This window comes from Salvia hispanica, chromosome 4, assembly GCF_029641045.1.
Source record: "Salvia hispanica isolate PSC_SH4W2 chromosome 4, Shi_PSC_v1, whole genome shotgun sequence".
Taxonomy (NCBI): domain Eukaryota; kingdom Viridiplantae; phylum Streptophyta; class Magnoliopsida; order Lamiales; family Lamiaceae; genus Salvia; species Salvia hispanica.
In genome coordinates this window covers 20,629,099-20,650,778 of record NC_142695.1, presented here as the reverse complement: position 1 = coordinate 20,650,778, position 21,680 = coordinate 20,629,099, and the positions used below count along the sequence as shown (strand labels likewise).

Sequence of the window (21,680 nt, the reverse complement as noted above, 5' to 3'; positions counted from 1 at the left end):
TATGTGTCTCACTTTTTAAATTTAAGACGACTTTTATTAAACGTGTCATTTCAATTTTATATTTTTTTTATAAATGAATTTTACAATTCTACTAATCACATTTTGTTAATACTATAAAACTATAAAGTAGGATCCATTTTTCACTTATTTTCCTTTAGTTAAAATTGTGAAAGTGAGATAAATCATAGTAAAGGGCAAAGAGAGTAATTATTACTCCCTCCGTTAACGAATAGGAGTCCCGTTTTTTCCATTTTGGTTCGTCCACGAATAGGAGTTCCGGTTCATAATTACCATAAATGATAAAGAGACATCACATTTCACTAACTTATTCCACTCACATATCATTTAAAACTAATATATACAATTGAGATCAATATTCCACTAACTTTCTTCTACTCACTTTTCTTAACATTTCTTAAAACTTGTGCCGAATAGAAATGAGACTCCTATTCACAGACGGAGGGAGTATTCACTAATGTCACTATTTTTGAGATCTCATCTCCCATACTCAAAATGTCACACTTTAATTTTATTATTGTAATAATATTTGTTATATCATGATAAAAATATATCATTATATAATATATTGTGATTAACATTTATAAAAAAATTGAAATTTTAAAATTCATGAATTAACAAAGTAATTATCTATTCAAGTAGATTTCACATCAATCCATTGATGAATTAACAAAAATTTTGTAGTTTCGTTGGTCAGAAACAATGGTAAGATTAGGCGAAATATTGTGGATATGTACTGAAGTATCATAGTATGTGACATTTGAGTTACGAATGGGCAGTTTAAGATGACTTTTGTTCTTGTGATTTTATAAGTTCAACCCTGCAAGACGCAAGTCATGCCTGTCCAAGGGGCAGTAAAGGACTGTGGTTGTGGATTGTGAAATGAGAAAATAGTAGGATATCCATATTTAAAAAAGAAAAACAAGTAATCACAGTACATGATCACATGAGAAAATACCGAAAAAAAAAAAAAAAAAACTCCGTACTCTAAATTGGCGCCAAAAACCATCCAACCTTTCGTCTTTAAGACTTAAATAAGATGTAATCAATTTCCATTAGCTCCTTCAGGGAATCACTCAAACTATTTTGTTAGCAATGCTGTTTGAGAGCCAATCAAGCCCCTTATATAGCCCTTCTCCAGAGGTGGCACATGTGCTCTGGATATACCTGCTCTAACATTCACGACCCAAATAAGTATTATTTAATATTTTCGTATATTTTAGTATAAGTTAGGTTATAAATATATTTAGTGAGTATTGTATAGAGTAATACTTGTACTTATTAAATCGTGCCTTTCAATATATTTAGTTTGAATTCTTGAAAAAATTTAATAATAGATATAAATATATATAGATATAGTACGTGTAAAATATGTGATCATAAATAGTAAATATTAATATTAAATGTGTGTGTATGAAAGTGTATTGTTATGAATCTAGTGTGTGTATATGGAAAACTATATGTACATACAACTTTAATTCCTATATATTTTAAATGGTTTTATTATATATGATATATATGTTTAGTACACCTACTAATTATTAAAGAAATAACAAAATAAAAGAATTCAGAAAGAAGATTAGTCATCAAATTTATATACGTGGCCTATTTACTAAAATGAACACTTGTCTATTTTATAAACCTTCTCAAATCCAATATAGGATATTATGTATACAAATAGGCTTTGAAAATATTTTTAGAGGGGAGGAACGGAATACCAAAAAAAACTCTCTCGCATGCATATACACAGATCTTTATCCTTCATAAGAAAAGAAAGGGAGATAGAAAAATCACAATATTAGACAGAAATAGTGGTGCTTGGTAAAGAAAGAAAATAGAAAACTTCACACACACTGTCAGTTAACCAAAATCCAACTTCGGAAGAAAAATAGAGCAATGATTGCAACTGGGAAGCAGGAGCATGAGATTAGGAGCTCGAATAAATTATCTATTTTAATCAGATGGGTATAGATTACACTTTTAATTACAGTGCTATATGATTGATTGATTAAGTCGACTTGAAATGAATATTTGAATTATAATGAATATTTGAATTATATGATATGAATCTAATATAGTAATGTGTTATTTGATATTGATGGTGGAAAATGATATAGATTTGTGATTAGTGTAATAGATATGTTTTATATATCATATTGAAATTATTTTGTGAAATATGATATGGATTCGTGATCGGTGCAGTTATATATGATTGATGCAATAAATATATTTTATATATCGTGAAGGAAGCATTTGACGAAGTATGATGAGAATATGTAAGTGAAGCAACTGATTTGGTTTACGTATGATATTGGATCTATTTGAATCATTTGATTAAAGAGGATATGTGACGGTCTTGTTCTGGGTCTGAAATCACAGTGGACATATTGGGACCTTCGGGTCAATCATATTGGGACCTACAGGTCAAATCATATTGGGACCTTCGGGTCAAATCATATTGGCATATTGAAAATTTCGGGCAGATATCAGGCTTGATTTGTCACAGAACAACAAAATTAGACAGATATGCATATTCATATGGATGTGAAATTATTTATGATTATTAATGCTTATGATTATATGTATTGGATGGAGAATATGTTTGATAATTGTAATATGAAATTAAAGGTGAAATTTATATACATTGGATTGTGGCTCATAGATATCTATGTAATAAATAGATGTTGGTTTTCAAATGTATATGATAGAAGTGTTTTATTTGACATGTGGATTAATATCTTTAAAATTTTTGAATTTATTTATTTTAAGAATATATATCAGCCGGGTTGGGGTGTGACACCCGCAACCCATACCAACACACCGTCTTTAGAGTAAAAATAGGCAATAATCTACTTACATATAGTAAGAGATAGAGGGAGGGGGTACCAATGGCGTTGACGAAGGGAGTGAAGCCCAAGCTTGTCAGTTATCTCAGCAGCATTCATAGCATTTGGGAGATCCTGTTTGTTGGCAAAACTAGCAGCACGGCATCCCTCAGTTCATCCTACATAGGCACCACACAAACCCTTTTATAAGTAGGGTTAAATTATTCACTCAATATAAGATTTGAGCATAATTCTTCAAGAAATTTAATTGACTTCGCCACAACCCAGCATGACAAAAAAAAAGTTGTAATAAAATGAATTACTGATGATTTTGTAAAGCAAAAACTAAAAGTAGTCATGTTTTACCTCATTTAACATTCTATGAAGCTCATCCTTAGCCTCAACAACACGATTTCGATCATTACTATCAACCACAAAAATCAACCCTTGAGTGTTCTGGAAGTAATGCCTCCACAATGGTCGAATCTAGACAATGGAGGCCATAATGAACATAGTCGGGTGCAAGCAAGAAGCATAAAAATAACAAGGCATGAATATTGCTTTAGCTAAAAGCTAAAAAGAAAAAACAAACATGAAATAACAACAACGATATGTTCGTTTAGCTTTAGATTGCGTAAAAAGATTGAGCAATTGTTCCTAGAGTGTTAACAAGTACAATTCCTGGTAAAAGTTTCAAACTATGTAAACAAGGCATGAAAACTTAGTTATGCGCTAAAATGGCTTAGGTACAATAAAAGGCAGCTAGGAAATAAATCCAAGAATGATAAGAAGACTTCACCATAGGATGAGCATCTCAAGAGATGAAGCTGAAGCCCATGAAAAACGATATGTATTAATCTCAAGTAGGAGTAGTTAATTTCGCTATTCTTAAATTTTCAGAAAGCTCATAGACTCCTAATGCAGTACAAGCATGGCACTTTCTTAAAGATCTAAACCATGCATGATGTGAAACCTGGTGTTCAACATCATATAATACAACATCGTCGAGGGTCATGGGTTCATGGGGGTCCGAGAAGAGGGTGAACACATAACAAGAAGTCAAGTCAGACCTGGGTTTGATTCAAACAGTGATATTACTATCAATATTATGTCCAAATTCACTTCTAAGACCACCGTTATCTTCATCTTCGAAACAGCTTCACTTGAGTACCTTGCAGGCTACATGAGAGGAAGTTATGGCCATTTTACGAAAATCGCGCATTCTAGATTGATTTGCGCGGGCCAGGCATTTTGATGCGTAAAAACGTGTTGTCAGACGTTTTGTACAGTGCGCAAGTGCATTCTGAGTTTGTGCGGGCTGGACGTTTTCAAATCCCAATTTTGCACGATCGGACAATTTGTCCAGAAATTAGCTATATATGCAAGACATTGCAATTTTGCTCTCTTTTTCACACCTAGTATACATAGTTATGGTTTGTTTATAGCAACTTTTGACATGTAAACACTCCAAATACTTAATTTTGAGAATCTTCTTCATCTTTGAAGATTTATCAAAAATCTCTTATGGTTGAATTGTTCTTTTGCCTGGATAAGTTCAATGTTAAGGTATGTCTTATTAGTTCTTGTTGAGTTTAGTGGAGCCATTAGGTTTTTGTTTTGGTGAAAGTTGTCTTGAATTGTCTTCATTGTTTTGGAGAAGATTCAAAGGTCTCAATCATTAATCTAACTCATACACATTCATTTTCGTTTCCTTGTCATCATTTTCTTAATGTTTTATTTCTTTGTTATGTTTATTTGAATATTTTGCAAGAACATGTCTTGCGTAACATATGTTCCTTGAATCCACAAGATCCATATTAAAGCATCTTTCAGGAAACCATCATCAGGAAAAACATACATCTATCTAAAGGAGTCAGTTTGCTAAGCAAAGTATTACATACTTTGGATACCGACTAACACATGAGAAACAATTAGCTTACCAATTCCACCTCATTGCTTCAATGTCAGTATGTCACTCAACACAAACAGAAACTACTGAGAACAGTAACATTGACCATAGTCTATTACTAAACAATTAATCAACATTTTGACATTCAAATGGTAATATCGAGAAGCAACAAAACTATATAAAGTTATCGTAAATAAACATGTTTTCCTCTATTGGAACCTGATCTTAAATTTTCCATGAATCATTAAGAGTTCATTGACCTATCCTAACATTGTATATCAAATAAATATTTGCATCAAATATAAACTAGAATATTAATTCCTTCTAAGCATTTTTTATGGCTCAAGCTGTAATATGCTATGGAAGGCTGGACTAGTCCTATGATGCCCAACTAACTCGAGTAGCTCAGTAAGATAAAGAGATGCACATAGCAGGTTTGAAGCACCTTATTTTAATGTTCTTATGAGGATACTCATTTTGATCACAAATCTCAAAGGTACTTGAATGTCAATAATGCAGTTCAAAATGAGGTAGAGCTTATACCTTGTCTTGACCACCAACATCCCAGACAGTGAAGCTTATGTTTTTGTATTCAACTGTCTCAACATTGAATCCTGTAGGAGAGGTAATCACACTTCACAATAAGTATCTGGTAGGGACAAGGGCAGTGCAATGAATATATTTGGTTAAACACAAATTACAAATACAAAAGGAACCAACAAATATACTCGATCAAATTTATTTAATCAGTCAGAATAACTGACCATGAAATTCTAGGAGTCTACCTAGTCTTAGAAGCTGAAGTATGAGATTCTACATGCAAAATACTACTGTAATAGTACTACCTCCGTCCCTCAAAATTTGCTACACTTTGACCCGACACGGGTTTTAAGAAATGTAATGGAAAGTGAATTGAAAAGGTTGGTGGGATGTGGGTCCTACTTTTAAAGTATTAGTTTTATAATAAAATGTGAGTAGGAATGAGTTAGTGGAATATGGGGTCCACTACCAAAAATGGTAAAAGTGAAGTGTATCAAATTTTCAGGAACGGACCGAAATGGTAATATGTATCAAATTTTCAGGGACAGAGGTAGTATATCTTAAGAAACGTTACTGCAACAACAAGTTCATAAGAGGTCAGATTTTATTTAAAAGTTGATCAACATTCCAAACTATATACTTCATCCGTCCATGATAAATAATCATGTTTTTTCATTTTGATCCATCCATCAAATTTAGTCTTGATCTATCTATAGTAAGTATCTCTCTCTAACAGGAATCTCTAATAGGAAGGTCTCATTTTCCACTAGTAATATGTCAACCACTTTTTTTCTCCATTACTCTTACTTCACTAATTTGCTTTAAAACCCACACAGTCCACTGCTAAGTCTATTTCTCTTTATCTCTCAAATATATTTAAAATATGTCGCACTTTGAATGAACTAGAACTCAAACATCATTCCTTCTCTAATGTGTGCCTAAAATCTACAAAATGTGAAAAACTAGAAATTATTTACCTTCATTTAAAGCCAACAACTCCGAATTAATAGATTGGAGAGTTGAATGGATTATCACTCAGATTTACCGATGCCCAAAACCAATTTTTATCACTCAAAATAGCCTCATATGTTTAGAACCCAAAAACTCTGAAAATTTATATTCTAAATTAAAATCATAAAATAATCATATATTTATAATTAAAAATAAACCTTATTCAATTTCACGTCCTCATAAAGATTATTTGAAATGATACCACAAACTTTAGATTATTTACTCGAATGTGGAGTAGGATGACCAGAATATTGCTTTATATATTTTGTCTATATAAGCCAGAGGCGGACCCACTAAGAGCCATGGGGTCCCTTGGAACCCCCACTCAATTTGGATGTTACTGTATATGTAGTATTCATAATAAAATTGGCAAGTGAATACATAGCTCAGTTGGTCAATTCGTCGGCCAAGTTACACGGATGTCACAGGTTCCTATTCTTGTGGTGATGAATATATATGTTGATTTTTGCGATTTTCTCAGGCAACTAAATAGATTTATTTATCCATTAATTTATTCATGGTTCTTTACTTTCTCATAGCTAGATTAATATATTTATGTTTTTTCTAGTTATATAAGTTTTGTTTTTTTTTTACTATCTTTGTACGTACTTTAACTTATATTTCTCATTTTCAAATTATTTATCTCACGTCATCCGTATTGTTCATGTCGTGATTGTTTCTGGCCTTATTGATACTAAAAATACGCAACTTGATAACGTTAGTTTGGGACCCCCAGTGTTAAAATCCTGCGTCCGCCACTGATATAAGCATTTAAATTTTTTTATTTCAATCTAATTGGGTTGGTAAGGATCAAAAAATATATACACCATATTTTGTAAAATAAGGGTTAATGAGTGAAAAATGAGCTGTATATAGATTGTAGAATACGGAATTTTCGAAAATTAGTCAAAAGATTGTTTTTTTATGTATCTCCCAAATATAAAGTTAATAAATACAATGTCCTACACATTGGGTTCTTCCAATCAACCATACATTTTTTTTGTCTTGATATGTCGTTCCAGACAAGTGGCATATAATTTCGACCGTCCTCTTATATATCAAACTTTACAAGTTGAAAAGTGAAGGATTTAAATTGTGAGCGCATCTGCGTCTTGAGCACTAAATTAATAATTTAGTATTAGTATTCTCGTTTTTTAAGCAATATTTATAATCCTTGAGAAGTAACATTATTCACTTACTTTATTTTAGACTACTATTTTCTAATTTTTTAAAACTTATATTTATAAATTTTAATCAAATTGATTTTAGAATATAACACAATTGCATCAACTATACTATATATGCTGTGGTTAATTTGTGGCAGATCTTAGTAGCAGTATTTCGAGGCGAAAGGATGACACATTTATTGCTGCTGCATGGGCCGTTATTGGATTATATTATTTGTTAGTATTACCTATAGTATTTATTTTGTTTGCTAATTAAAAAGAAAAGGACACCAATCTTAACATATTCAACTTCTTGAAGCTTCAGAATCAAATAGTCTTGATTTACAGTTAATACAGATTTCAGTGTTACTAATTTATAAATAAAGAGACAAAAATAACTAAAATGTTAGGGGTACTAATGCATGACTTGCTAAAAATAAAAATAAAAAATGATTGATTTTTGTGTATAATCAAAAATGGAGCCATAACTATAATCTCGATTGTGGATAGAATCATGGAGAGATTATTAGTACTCCATATAGTAATAAGCTTTGTGCAGGAGTATTATTTAGATTTTCCTTCACAAATATAGATATATAGTTATATATATAGCAATAGTATTGTATAGCAATTTCTGTATAATATTACTACATAGCAATAATAATATATAGAAAATATATAGCAACAATATCATATAGCAATTTCAGTATTATAGTATTATATAGCAATAATTTTATATACTGTACATAGAAAAAATGATACTCCTTATATAGCATAATCCTATTATATCCATCATCATCATTATTTAATTCCATGGTAGGTAGATTAAAAAAAAATAACGTATCATAGGATTTTATATATACGTATACTTAAAATGACAACATCTCTTAAAGTGACACCGTGACACAACATATCCAGCAATATTATAAACGATACACAACAATATTATAAACGTTATACAACAATCTATAGATTGCTGTATAGCGTGTTGGATATTGCTGGCCGAGAAAAAATTGTTGTATACAGTGTTGTAGTATATTGTTGGCCGAGATTTTTACATTTGAGTATTTTTATTATTGTCATATGACAGCTTATTATTCGTCCACGTGTACAAATAATTAGCTAAGAATGGTGGTATGGTGTTATTTTAAAAGGTGTTTTCATTTTAACGCACTCCTATTATGCATGCATACAAATTGTATTACGAAGTAAAATATATATACACTTTCATTATTAACATTTTTTTGGACTACAGCTATAAATGTTTCACCCAGGATTTCGATAAGAAACTAATCATGTATATCCAAATAAAATAAAAAGGAATGAAGAAAAAGAATTCACACGGCATACAAAACTATATTTGATCTTACTAAGTAATTTATTTAGGGGTGTTAGCGCCTAATATCACGAAATTTTCAAAGTATTTTTTTACACAAATTTTAAATTTGACATGTAATATTATAAACTTATATAGTTGTTGCATTTTATCACCGTCGACAAAATCTGACTATCGCTTAATAATTTGATTTGCGTAAGCTGCAGCATTATTCCAAATAATGTTAGAAAATCAGTCAGAAAAGATTATCATACTGTTAACAAACACATAACTATATATAATTGTGAAGTACTAAAAATCATTGTTTTCAATTAATAAATTTGTAATAAAAGATAGTCACAATCTATTACAATTAATTCATATTTAATTGAATTTGTTATAGTAAGAAATGAAATCTAAGTCATCATCTTACAAAACTCATGGAAATCAAGAACCCCATTGCCATCAAGATCAAAGACCCCAATCATGGCCTTGCATTCACGAAGCGACTTGACGTGGCCGAGGCGGGTGAGCACCTGCCTGAGCCCCTCCGCCGTGATGCAGCCGCTCCCCTTCTCCTCCTCGTACACCTCGAATGCCTGCCGGAGAACCTCCTCCTCCGCGCCTCCCTCCATCACCCTCACGAACTCCTCGAACTTGAGCATCAACGACCCTCCTCCCGAGAACTCCCCGATGATCCTCTCCGCCTCCTCGCGCGACACCGCCTCCCCCACGCTGCCGAAGTAAGCCGTCAGCTCGTCCGCCGATATGCTTCCGTCGTTGTCGGCGTCCAAGAACCGGAAAACCCGCCGGAATTCCTCTTCTCTGCTGCCGGATTTTGGCAACGGCGGTGGATGAGTGGCGGTGTTTGGCTTGGAGCGGAGGTGGCGGAGCTTCGAAACCCCGGTGCTGAAGGGCTTTGTAATAATGGTTGCAATCGCCATTATTATACAATTTTGAAGGTTTGGAAATTGGAAACAACGATGGGGTTTATATAGAAATTGAAAATTGTGTGACAGTAAACAGCCAAATATTCACAAGAAATTGCTTAGTAGTTTCCTCTCTACTTACAGTTTAAATATTCTACCATCTGTCTCGGAAAAAATAGATATTTTTAAAACGGCACAGATTTTAATGTAAAATAACTAAAATAAGAGAGGATAGAAAAAAAAGTGTGTTAACAGAAAAATGGGTATCACCTTTTTAGAGAGAGAGAAATTTCGTTAAATAAAAAGTTTTTATTTTTTAGAAGATGAGCCAAAAAAGAAAGAGTTTCTATTTTTAGAGGATGGAAGAATTATTTAAGTATTATTTCCGTTGCACTATAATTGACATTTTTTTCTTGAAAACTTTAGTTTTAGATTTGAATCTCATTAATGCTTGTTGTTATGGATATGGGGAATATTTTCTTCGTGTGAATAAAAAATAAGGATAAAGCTTACGCTTTCACATTTTATCATTATCAGTATTATCCAATGAAATCTTTTTAATCCACAATGCTATGTTCTTTTGTATTGGATTTTCATGGAATCAATTCCTGTAGATTGTCTTGGATGAGCATTACAACTCTGATAAAAAATTTTTTACTAAATTACAAATTTAGTCTTTTATATTTGTCCTAAAAATATTTCGATTCTATACAATAAAAGTGTTATTTTTGGATCATAAGCAATAATCCCTCCACTACTATAGAACATACAAAAATAGCAAAATAATTCCACTGTTATGGAACGGAGGGAGTATGTTTTAGTCCAGAATTCGCATTTTTTAAAAAAAAATTAACGGTCAAACGTGTTTTGACCAATTAATGAATAAATATAATTTTAACTAAACCAGATTAATCTAATTAACTTAATATTATAATTTATAATTTTCATTTTTTATGATTTAAATTGTGTCCTTTTTAATTTTTAGGATTTAAATTATGTAAATTTTAATTTTGGGAATTTGAAATGTAATTTTCAAGTTTTGTAATGACATTTTATTACTTGTATTTTAAATTGAAGAATGAAATAGTGAGACTAATGAATAGTTATGGGATGTGATGAATTGTTGCAGGTGTTGTCTCTTAATTTAAGGATGAAATAAAAAATGGTTATAAATGGTGTGAGGTCATGAATAGTTAAAGGATGGAATGGTAATGAACGTCAACTGATTTAGTATGATCGATTAATTATAAAAAGGAATAATTATTTAAATCATGAAAATTTGGTTAAAGAAATGTTCTACAATATTCAAAAACATAATACTCCTATTAAATTACAAAATTGTAACTTTTCTCAATTATTTCATCCTTAAAAGACATTTTTTGTTGATGCTTAAAATGAGTTTTTCTTTACATATTTTAAAAGGGGTAACTGCTTTTAAAGTCATCAACTTTCCATGAATTTTGGTTTTTCCCACGAACTTTAAAAAGTTTGTGTAATGACACGAACTTTATTGTCGGTTGCCATTTTCCCATGTCAGGTTTTCCGGTCTGATTCAAACTGTTCGTTTTCTATTAAGACAGTCCAAATTGTTTTATCTTACTAGCGTTATCTTCGTCTTTGAAATAGCTTAGCAGGGGTACATTGTACGCCTCAATCGGAACTCGGATGAAGAAGCCATGGCCATTATGATAGTACAAGGTCGCACAAAGGTCGTAGCCTTCATCAAATGACCATAACTTCTTCATCCGAGTTCCAATTGAGGCGTACAAGGTACGCACACGAAGCTATTTCAAAGACGAAGATAACGATAGTAAGATAAAAGAATTTGTACATTGTCTTAATAGGAAACGAACAGTTTGATTCAGACCGGAAAACCTGACATGAGAAAATGACAACCTATAATAAAGTTCGTGACATTACATGAACTTTTTAAAGTTCGTGGGAAAAACCAGAATTCATGGAAAGTTTGTGACTTTAAAAGCAGTTGCCCCTATTTTAAAACAATGTTCTTTTAAACATCGCTAAAGACACTTTGTATGTTGACGGGATAATTGAAACTTTTTTATTTAACAATTCAATTTCAAATCGTAAGAATCTGATTAAAATTTAACCAAATTTCGTGATTTTAAAAACTATATTGAAAATAAAAAACTAGGATTCATAAAATATAAAGAACACGTTGTCTATGTCGCTACATATGTTAAATAAATTACTCTTGCAGTTGCTATTATATGTGATTTCAACTAGGGGTTAATATTCATTTTTGCTTCATTTTTTTGCTTAAATTAATTGAACCAAAAATTGAAATTGAACCGAAAATTGAAACATATCCGGATTATCTGAAAAAATCAAAATCAATAAAAACCTTTCCCAACATTAAAAAAAAAATCAAAATTGCATAAAATTATCCAAAAACTAAAAACTAGAAAACTCACACTCATTTTTCTAAAAGTACAATATTTCATAAAAGTTTCATTAACTTAAACCATCTAACTCAATTACAAAAAAAAAATTCAATACAATAAATCTAAACTATTATAATTTTCATAAAATCTGAATAACCTATTCTGTAAATTGGAGAGTCTTCCCATGTATACTTCAAATAATATGTAATTATGAAAATAAGGTTAATAATTTGAACAGATTATAAGAATGAAGACAACAAAATTCAATAACGCAACTTTGAACTATAATGGAGAGCACCTTTTCTTTTTTCTTATTTTTCCAAAAATTCTGCAAAATTATCTTTATTAATAGACACTATAAAAATGATCCATGTACTTTTTCGTTTGCACCGTCCTTGAACTTTAAAATTATCATTTGCGGTCTCTGGACTATGAAAAAATGAAAAAAAAAAAAGTGCAAAAGGACCAACAAAAAAGCGTGCAAATATTAAAGTCCAAGGACCGCAATTGATATAGTACTAGTATTTAATGTTCATGGACTGCATACGTGCAAACGGCAAAGTCCAGAGACAGTTTATGTAGTTCACTCTTTTATTGATAAATAAACATAACTTTTTAAAGGTCGTACTATGATCGACTTGAACTCGTGACATTTGGTCCAAGCATTAATCACTCTATCATTTGACCCACACACGCAAAACATAGTACTCCTAGTTAACTCTTATTAATAAAAGCAGCTCCATAAATTGCTAAATCAAGATTTGGAAAAGAGTTGATTCAATGGATAAAAAAATCCAGGGAAAAGAGTTGATTCAACTCGTCAATTCCTCATCTTAATCCTAGCATATAGATACGCACATGATCCGAATTTGATATAAGTCAGGAACCTACTTCTTTATAAGAAATCAGTATTAATTTAAGACTGAAACATGACAATTAATTAATTTCTTAGTACATAATATCACAAAATCTCAATTTCACAAATTCATTTTTAGTTCTCGTATTTCTGTATACCCAATCCCAACCAGATACCTAGTGGATTTTGGGAGCCTGAAACCCTAAATTATGGGTTCAAATACGAGAAAACTGGTGTAATGGTTTTCCTCTTTATTGGATTAACTGATGTCAGGATTGGGTTTCAGGTACCTGAATAGTTCCCGATTATGAGTGCCAATAGTTATTAATATCTTTTGTTGTAGGCCCAGAGCTGCAACGCTTAGCGTTTAAACGTGTAATTAATAAAAACAGTTCTAACAGTGCCGATTCATCTCAACATTTCTAATAGACAACGTAAACAGTGACGATATTTGTAAGAGAATTTTCATACAAAGTGCAACGACCACAGATTTTGTCTCTGGACTTCTTAGAGACGAGCTATTTTTGTAGTGCGTAGCACATTCAAAGAGATGAACACATGGATTGAACGTCTAATTGATTGAAAGCACAATAATCAATCTGTTCAATAACTTTTCTTCATGGATCTACCTTTGACGAATGTATCAGCAGACTTTAGTCTGACATTAAAATAGCTAGCACAAGCTAGGTATACACAAGCTAAACAAACGTAAACTTTAAACCAAAAGGATGAGAAAAATGTTAGAAACAAGAATAGGCTAGTAAAAGCAATCACTACTGCACAATTAGCAACACATTTCACTGTTGAGAGTTGCTCTTCTGTTCCTTGGTCAGGAAAATGACCGTTCACGATGAAATCGGTGAGCAGCTGATCCTTTAGTACAAAAGCATCCATTAACCACGTAGCAGCTTCGTTTTCAGTTGAGGGGATTTGCTGCAGAGGGATGCGTCTAATATGCATGTGCACTTCAGCAGGGTCCACACCGAATACGTTGTCCATGAAAGAAGGGCATCGACTCTTGTAGGCTATAGTTACATCATAAACTGCCAATATATGATTTCAAGAAGTGAGATTTATGAAGCCTCAATATTATGACAGCAGATTATTTGAGGTTTGCTTAATAGTGAAACTTGTTTGGTCTCTAATCCTTCAAATTTGATCCTATCACACAAAGTGAACGCCCATGATCCTAACACATCTTGTTCAAGTGACATCAGTAGTCATGTATGTAGTGCCAAGCAGAACAGACAGAAGTGACAGACAGACAGACAGACAGACGCGAATATGCAAATGCCAAACAGAACCATTACAAAACTAACTCATGATTCACGGTACAAAGGTTTTATGCATTAGGCCAGGATAACCAATAACTGATTATGATTAGTAGACAAAAGACTGGTTGATGAAGGCATATTGCTCTAGATCATAAATTTTAAATGACCATCCCAAATAATTAACAGAAAACAATCTAGAGAAAAAACCTGCATCCAGAGAGTCCCTCAAGATCTTCAAACAAGCATTGAAGCCCTTTGTCTTCGGAAGCAAGACATTTTTAAGTATTGGCAATCCACCTTCCCTTGCAAACTTCTGACTTCTCATGCATTTCTGTTCTCTGCATGAAGCAAGAGGGCAGTATATCAGAAATGTCATAAAAAGAAGAGGGATAAAAAAAAGCTGATATACGAATGTCTGAAAAAACTGCAGCGAGCAAGAGAAAAGCAGAGGCTTTACGTGTAATCTGTTCCTTCAGGGAACACAGCAAGCCACAATGGATCCTCACGATCGCCAAAGCTTGAGAGCATCTCATTCATTACTGGTTCATCAACTTCCCACTTTCTCTCCACTGGGATGAACTCTAAAATGTGAAATCCCCAGCCAAAAATTGGCAGCTTCATCAAGCTGCTCTTTAGAACATACTTAATGTACCCCAAACATCCTTTCCGTAGGGCGAAATCCCATAGATACATCCAGTCAACCTCGGTTCTGTGGTTGGAGATTATGAGAACACGCTCTTCCACTGGAACTTGATCACCAGAAAATATAACCCTGGTTTTGTTTATCTTCTCAAACAAAAATGGCCAGAGACCAAGCCATAGGCCAAACAATAACGACACAGCTTTTCTACTGCAGCGCAGACTGAATAGCCGTAGGATAACAGCAGCTGCAGGTGCGAAATACACTAAGAACATAGACGCAGTCAAAAGGTATACTACTAAACATAGCAGACCCCTGAAAATTCTAAACGGAGTCAATGGGAAATGCTTCAAGTTTTTGGTAGATTCATTGGACTGATTAATCTCCATGTTCGACTGAATTAGCCTTCACTTCTATGGCCAGAACACAGGCACCAGACAAGAGAGCTTCTTAACAATCAAGATATTCTTCTCTTCGAGAATCTCATTACCAAACTGCTTATAACACTGCTAAAGTCCATCGATCGAACTCACATCTGCAACAATATCAGTATCTATCATCAATACTAAAAATAGAAAATGCAGAGATCGCTCAATATTTTGAACATCAGATTAATAAAATAAAAGCAATGCTACCACATGTGTATCAAAATTTCCTTCACTGTTATAGCCATTTTCAGTATATACAGTTATGGAAATTTTAAAATGACAGTGCCACAACCCCATGATCGAATCAGAAGATGATGATGTATCAAGGCAAAGTTAGTGACACGATTTCCTTTTTGTAGGTAACTATCACCTCAAACATCGAAACTCTCAAAAAAGCCAGAGATTCAGTTTTTACCCCAAATAGAGTTCATCGAATGCTCAGTAGTCAATAACGAAAGAGCAGCATGAAATTAAATCGCAACATCAATATCAGTAACATATCAGGAGAAGAAAGAAAGAGACCATTAACATATACAGCAGCTGTCAGCCGACGTCATATTTTATTCCAATAAAACAGAAAAGTCGTATGAATCGCGTTGTTCCACCTCATAATTTTTCAAAACTGCATGGCAGCCCCAAATTTCCACAAATATCCATTTCATACAGCTAAAAATTTCCAGATTTGCGAATCTATCGGATTAAACGAAAGTCACCGCAGCGAATCATTCGATCGCATTCGTTGAATCACCAAAAACAACGAAAAATCATATATAATCATCTAAAAACAGGGGAACGCGCGAAGTAAATCACAATTAGTGAAGGAGAAGATTGAGAAAGAGATAAAATCCATGTTTTTCGATACTTTGAATCTGGTTTAGGCTTATACCTGATTGGAAACGACGAAATTTGTGTTCCGAAAGCGAGAACGGTGCACGTCCAGCTTCCAATATATATCCAACCGATGCAAATACAAATTAAGCGATGGGTATTATATATATATATATATGAATAAATATATGGTGTTGGTATATGCGTAGAAACTTGGTTTCTGGAAACCTTGCAAATGGTTTGGAGAAGCAATCTGGTGTGGACCATCCTATCGTTATGAAGTCATTTTAGCGGTTGGCAAAACATAATTAATGTTGGGTTCACGCTACGCACGAATCATATTAACTTATTAAGTAGATGCGACTTTTTATTTACTCTATAACTAATAATTACTATAAAAATCTCTAACCAGGTTTAATTGCTATAAGAAGTTAATTAATATAGCAACTTATTGTGAATATATTATCTAACCTTAATAGAGTTTTTCCAGGTTTAATAAACGTAATTTCAAACCAATTCATGACTGTATGATATTATGAATAAACTATTTGGCAGAGCACTGATTTATTATTGTATCGTTTATGGACACAAACTGCGTTGAATATATTTTTAATTCAAAATAATGCTAGTAGTACTATAGAAAAATTTGAATATTCGATGACAGAGTCTAATCGCCTGCAAATGATTGGAACGCGACCAGGCCGATACATCTGCCGAAAAAATTGTCATATACTCATATTTGAATACAGTTCATCAATATAATATTTTATTTAGTTTTGATTGTATAATATGAACCCTGTATTTTAATTATTTTTTGTTAACGAAATATGAAATCATTTATATAATATGGACACCCCATTTTAATAAATTGGAATATTTATTGGCAGGCGAAGTATAAAATATAGTGAAGTAACATAAAGATATAGGAGTAGTTTTTTCTCAGTCATCAAAATTCAAAACTATGCTACAACTTAATATAAATGATGATGGGTAGTGATAAAATACAAACTTATATATTGTACAAACTCAAAACTCCTCAACACAGTTTCAAATATCAACACAGTGTAAAATTTCAAGATATTAATGTCAACACAATATCAACACAATATCAACACAACATCAATCATTGACTACCGTTGAAATTTTGTTGACATTTTCCTGTTAATGCTTTTTTGTGATCTGTTGACATTTTTCAATGATTCAGATCATAGTTTTGAATTTATACAATATTTAGAGTTTTCATTTGATTACATCTCAATCCCAATGATATTACGTGTGATAGAAATTTTCAATTTTGATGATTTGATAGATGTTTGACCGTGGGATGCGAAATAGGACTCCTTCGTTTTTAATGACAGTCAAATAATAATAGAGTTAACTACTTAACTGCAACTTTCCTTTAAATTTCAATTAATGGAGATAGTTGATTCTAATTATTAGTATCTGCTATCAAAATGCTTTATTTATGGAAAAGGGCAATAAACAGATCACCCAAGGCTAATCCAATTTAACATTATTGACGCATTCTCGAAACTAAACATGTGAGTTGTGTTTTTAATTACCAAAGTAGTAATAGTCTGGATAAACGGTTCCTCGGTTACCCGATAATTGAATCGGAATCGATCGGATGTCGGTTAAACAATAACTAACATGTCGGTGTTTAGGTCGGTACCGGTTTTGTATTTTGAGTGAAGTCTGCTATTGGTCAGTGCAGATAACTGCAATTAGATTTGCTTTTAGTTTCAATATTGATTTTCAATTAATAATAGTAGCATGTTTTGTTGGGTGAAACTCAAGCACTTGATTATGTGCTTTTTTTTTAAACTTTTATTGGTGAAGTATGAACGTCATGAATTGTTGTTTTACACATTGTGTTTGAATTTTGTTTATTAGATGAAATTTTGGTGAATTGTTTTGCTCTTAATTTGTGATTAATTATGCTTTAATTGTCGGACTTTGATTAATTTTATTATAGTGTTTAATTAGATGTTTCCTCTTATTTTGTTTAATTTCTAACTCTTTATAAATGTTTAAACTACAAATATATTTGTATCACGTAATATTTCAATGAAATTCAATGTAACTATTTTTGAATTGATATCGATTCGATTCCAATTCGGTTAGTGAAGTAACGAACAACTGTACCAGTTAGCTTTTCAACCCTTTTTAAGAGTCAGTTGACTAATGGGCTGGTTCAGTTATTGATCGAACCGATTATTTAGCCAGGGCTAATTACTACATGGTCCATAGCCAAGCCTAATTACTACATGGTCCATATAGATATACAATAATTAATTGATATATGATAAATTAGTAAGAAGAAAGCACCGCCTTTTCGACCTTTAATTGGTGCCGTACTATGCACAATGGAAGACATTTCAGTTACAATAAGAGCATCCGCAATAGCGGACGTACGCACGCCCTCCCTAGCGACCAGCTAGCGGCTCGAGCGTCGCGTTCGCCACTATTGGGGCGGCGAAAGCGGGTCGGACGAACGGGGTAGATGAGCGGTCGTCCGCGGTCGGAGGGTGTTAGCCGATCGCTCGTCCGCTATTGTGCTAACGTGATCGGCGAACTATTTTTTATTTTTATTTTTTAATTTCAACTCTATATATACGGGGATGCCGTTGGGAGAGCTGTTGGGGATGCCGATGCCGCCGGGAATGGCCAAGGGGACTCCGAAGAGTGAAACAGGGGCCGTGTATGTGAAGCTTGGAGATGGTTTTTTTTTTTTCACTATGTATTTTTTTTTTTGAATTATGTATGTTTTTTTAAATGAAATAAAATGGTTGCACTTTTCCGTATTCATGTCGAATTTTTAATTCAAAATTTGTGAATTTGTGAAATTGTTTTATTGGCTAGGGCGTCGGCTAGTCCTAGTGATAGGTGGGAAGTCCTAGTGATGTGGCAGAAGGTGTTTTTAGTTAATCCTAGTACTAGGCTATTGGCTAGTCCGTCCTATTGTGGATGTTCTAAAGAGTACGTAGTTATGTTCTCCCTCCATTCCAAGATAGTTATATCGATTCTTCTTTGAACATGTTTTGCAAAAATAAATATAAACAATTAAAATGGAGAGAGAGTAAAGTAAAAAAGAGAATAATAGATAAGGAAGACTTTCTCTATGTTATTCTCTCTTCACTTTAACTATTTATTAGTATCAATTTTGTAAAATGAGTGAAAAAAATGACTCATCTACCTTAGGACGGAGCCGCGGAGGGTATTGTATTAGTATTAATAAATTTTGTGTTGCTATATAGCAAAATTAATTTGTATTGCTAAAACAAAATCATATCCATTTGCATGTCATTTTTTATGAATAAAATGATTATAAATATGGCCAATCGATACAATTATGGTATGTAATTCTAATTTAAAATAGTCGGTTTTATGTACAATCATGATTGTTTTAAAAATGTAGCAGTTGAAAAATATGAAATTAAGACTAAATTGAGTTTCGTAGAGCTATTCTATGGTTATGCAAATTGAAACGCATTTGATCATAATGAATCCAACATTAAAATTGAACAACTAACAACATAAAAAAATTATTAAAGTTATATATTTAATCACAAAACACATGAAATGTATTCATGTTTCCATCATATATTAGAAAAAAGTTCTTAATACACTACATTGACAAAAAAACCATGAAATAACATCATATTTCCCTCAAAACTTATTTCAAATACGAGTTTAAGTTAATCTCTTAGTTCCACCACGTTCTATATATTTAAAAGATTTTTGCATTGATATCTTGCACACCTCAATCAAAACTCGGTAGGAAAAATTATGCTTATTTTATTGAAATTGCACGAGACAGAACATTTCTTATCGTATATTGGTGTGGTAGTACCAAACCCGCTATCCGTGGAAGAAGTCGTCTTGTTGGTATGTAGTACCGAACCCACAATCCGCATAAGAGGTCATGCAAATGTTCGCCATTTTTTGAAGATTTATTTTCAATCAAAGCTCAATCTCTCCCCATCATATATCACTATATATGTCTTATAGAATCCGAATCATATCAGATCTCAACCTCCTTTGCACTATAAATGTGTCTGTTGAAACTTGGAAATAACTATCAAATGATTTGTTATGTTTCTCCATGGTCTATTCTCTTAATCCATCAGTAGAATTTACTATTATCCACGGTGGCGTATCCAGGATTTTCAGTTTGGGGATGCAAAAATAATTAGAACGTCTCAAAATTTTATTTTAAATAAAAATAAATTATTTTATAGTATCACATAAATTATACATTTGAAATACATGTATTCATGTTTTGTTAATTAGCAATATATAATATAGATATGAATATAATGAGGAAGTTAGTTTTATAAATATGGAGTATTTTATAATACTTATTTCAATTTAGTAATTTACATTGAGTTTTTTTTTTTAAATTACAAATATATATTTTATATTTGTCATATAAGTATCTATTAAAAAATTAATTAATGAAAGTTAAATATGAAAGAATGCATTTAAATTAAAAAAGAGCAAGTTAGTGGTTAAACTAATAAATATATTTGTTAAAAACAAAATAATTAATAAAACTTAAATATGAATTGAGAACAAAAATAAAATTGAATTAGATATGATATAGATTAAAATAAACTTAATTTGGAGAAGAGAGGTAACTTACCACTAGGCCACGGACGAATTTTGTCTAAACCGGACTACGTATTAATGTACAAAATTTTGGGGGTACAGTTCTACCCCTTGTACCAACGTGTAAATCATATTTTTTTCACATGATTCTTCGTTTGAAGAAAGCACATGGAGTCTTAAAAGCAAATGACTTAAGAGAGATCCAGTTAATCAACGATTCTACTTTACAAATTTTATTTAATTTTATCATATTTCCTTTCTAATTGTTTTATTTATCTATATATTGATAGATTAAATTAGCGATGATATTTATTTGATTTATAGTACTCCCTCCGTTCCCGATTAGGAGTCACACTTTGACCGGACACGCGTTTTAAGAAATGTAAAGAAAAGTTGGTTGAAAAAGGTTAGTGGAATGTGTGACCCATTTTTTAATATTGGTTTTATAAAAAAATGTGAGTGACTTGAGTTAGTGGAATGTGAGACCTACTTACTATTTATGCTAAAAATGAAGTGTGACTCTTAATTAGGGACGGACCGAAATAGAAAAATGTGACTCTTAATCGGGGATGGAGGGAGAACTATATATTTTAGATTCATAATTCAATTTACTTAAATTTTTTTGTCCTCAATGTTTTCGGGGGTGTCAAACAGGCTAGCTGAAGCACATTTTCAACAGTCAACTGCATAGCTAACGACTCTGTTCACAGTTGTGGTACCAATTACAACATCTGTGTTAAATCAAGAACAAATATATCGATTAGACGACGCGAGAATTACGTGGTTCAATCTCTTGCGAGATTTACATCCACGGACGAAGTAGGAGGTGATTTTATTCAACGCAGAAACAAAGAATCCCAATACAAATCAAACCAATCTCTAAAGCTAATCCCTCAATTGAAAATCCCTGCTTCAATTGTAAAAC

At 32.3% G+C, this 21,680-nt stretch overlaps 1 protein-coding gene and 2 pseudogenes across 1 annotated transcript; all 3 read right to left on the bottom strand.

Annotated features, from left to right (window-relative positions):
- Window positions 1-1,094: 1,094 nt before the first annotated feature.
- Window positions 1,095-6,956, bottom strand: LOC125194820 (ADP-ribosylation factor 2-like; annotated as a pseudogene).
- Window positions 6,957-9,094: 2,138 nt separating this feature from the next.
- Window positions 9,095-9,738, bottom strand: LOC125194819 (putative calcium-binding protein CML41 pseudogene; annotated as a pseudogene).
- A 3,795-nt stretch (window positions 9,739-13,533) lies between these two features.
- Window positions 13,534-16,396, bottom strand: LPAT4 (lysophosphatidyl acyltransferase 4). The gene is made up of 4 exons (XM_048089139.2): window positions 16,203-16,396; window positions 14,706-15,423; window positions 14,456-14,586; window positions 13,534-14,017 (listed from the first exon to the last, which is right to left on the bottom strand). The coding sequence occupies exons 2-4, from the start codon at window positions 15,275-15,277 to the stop codon at window positions 13,578-13,580; spliced, it is 1,143 nt and encodes a 380-aa protein (XP_047945096.1). The 5' UTR covers window positions 15,278-15,423; window positions 16,203-16,396; the 3' UTR covers window positions 13,534-13,577.
- Between the last annotated feature and the right edge of the window lie 5,284 nt (window positions 16,397-21,680).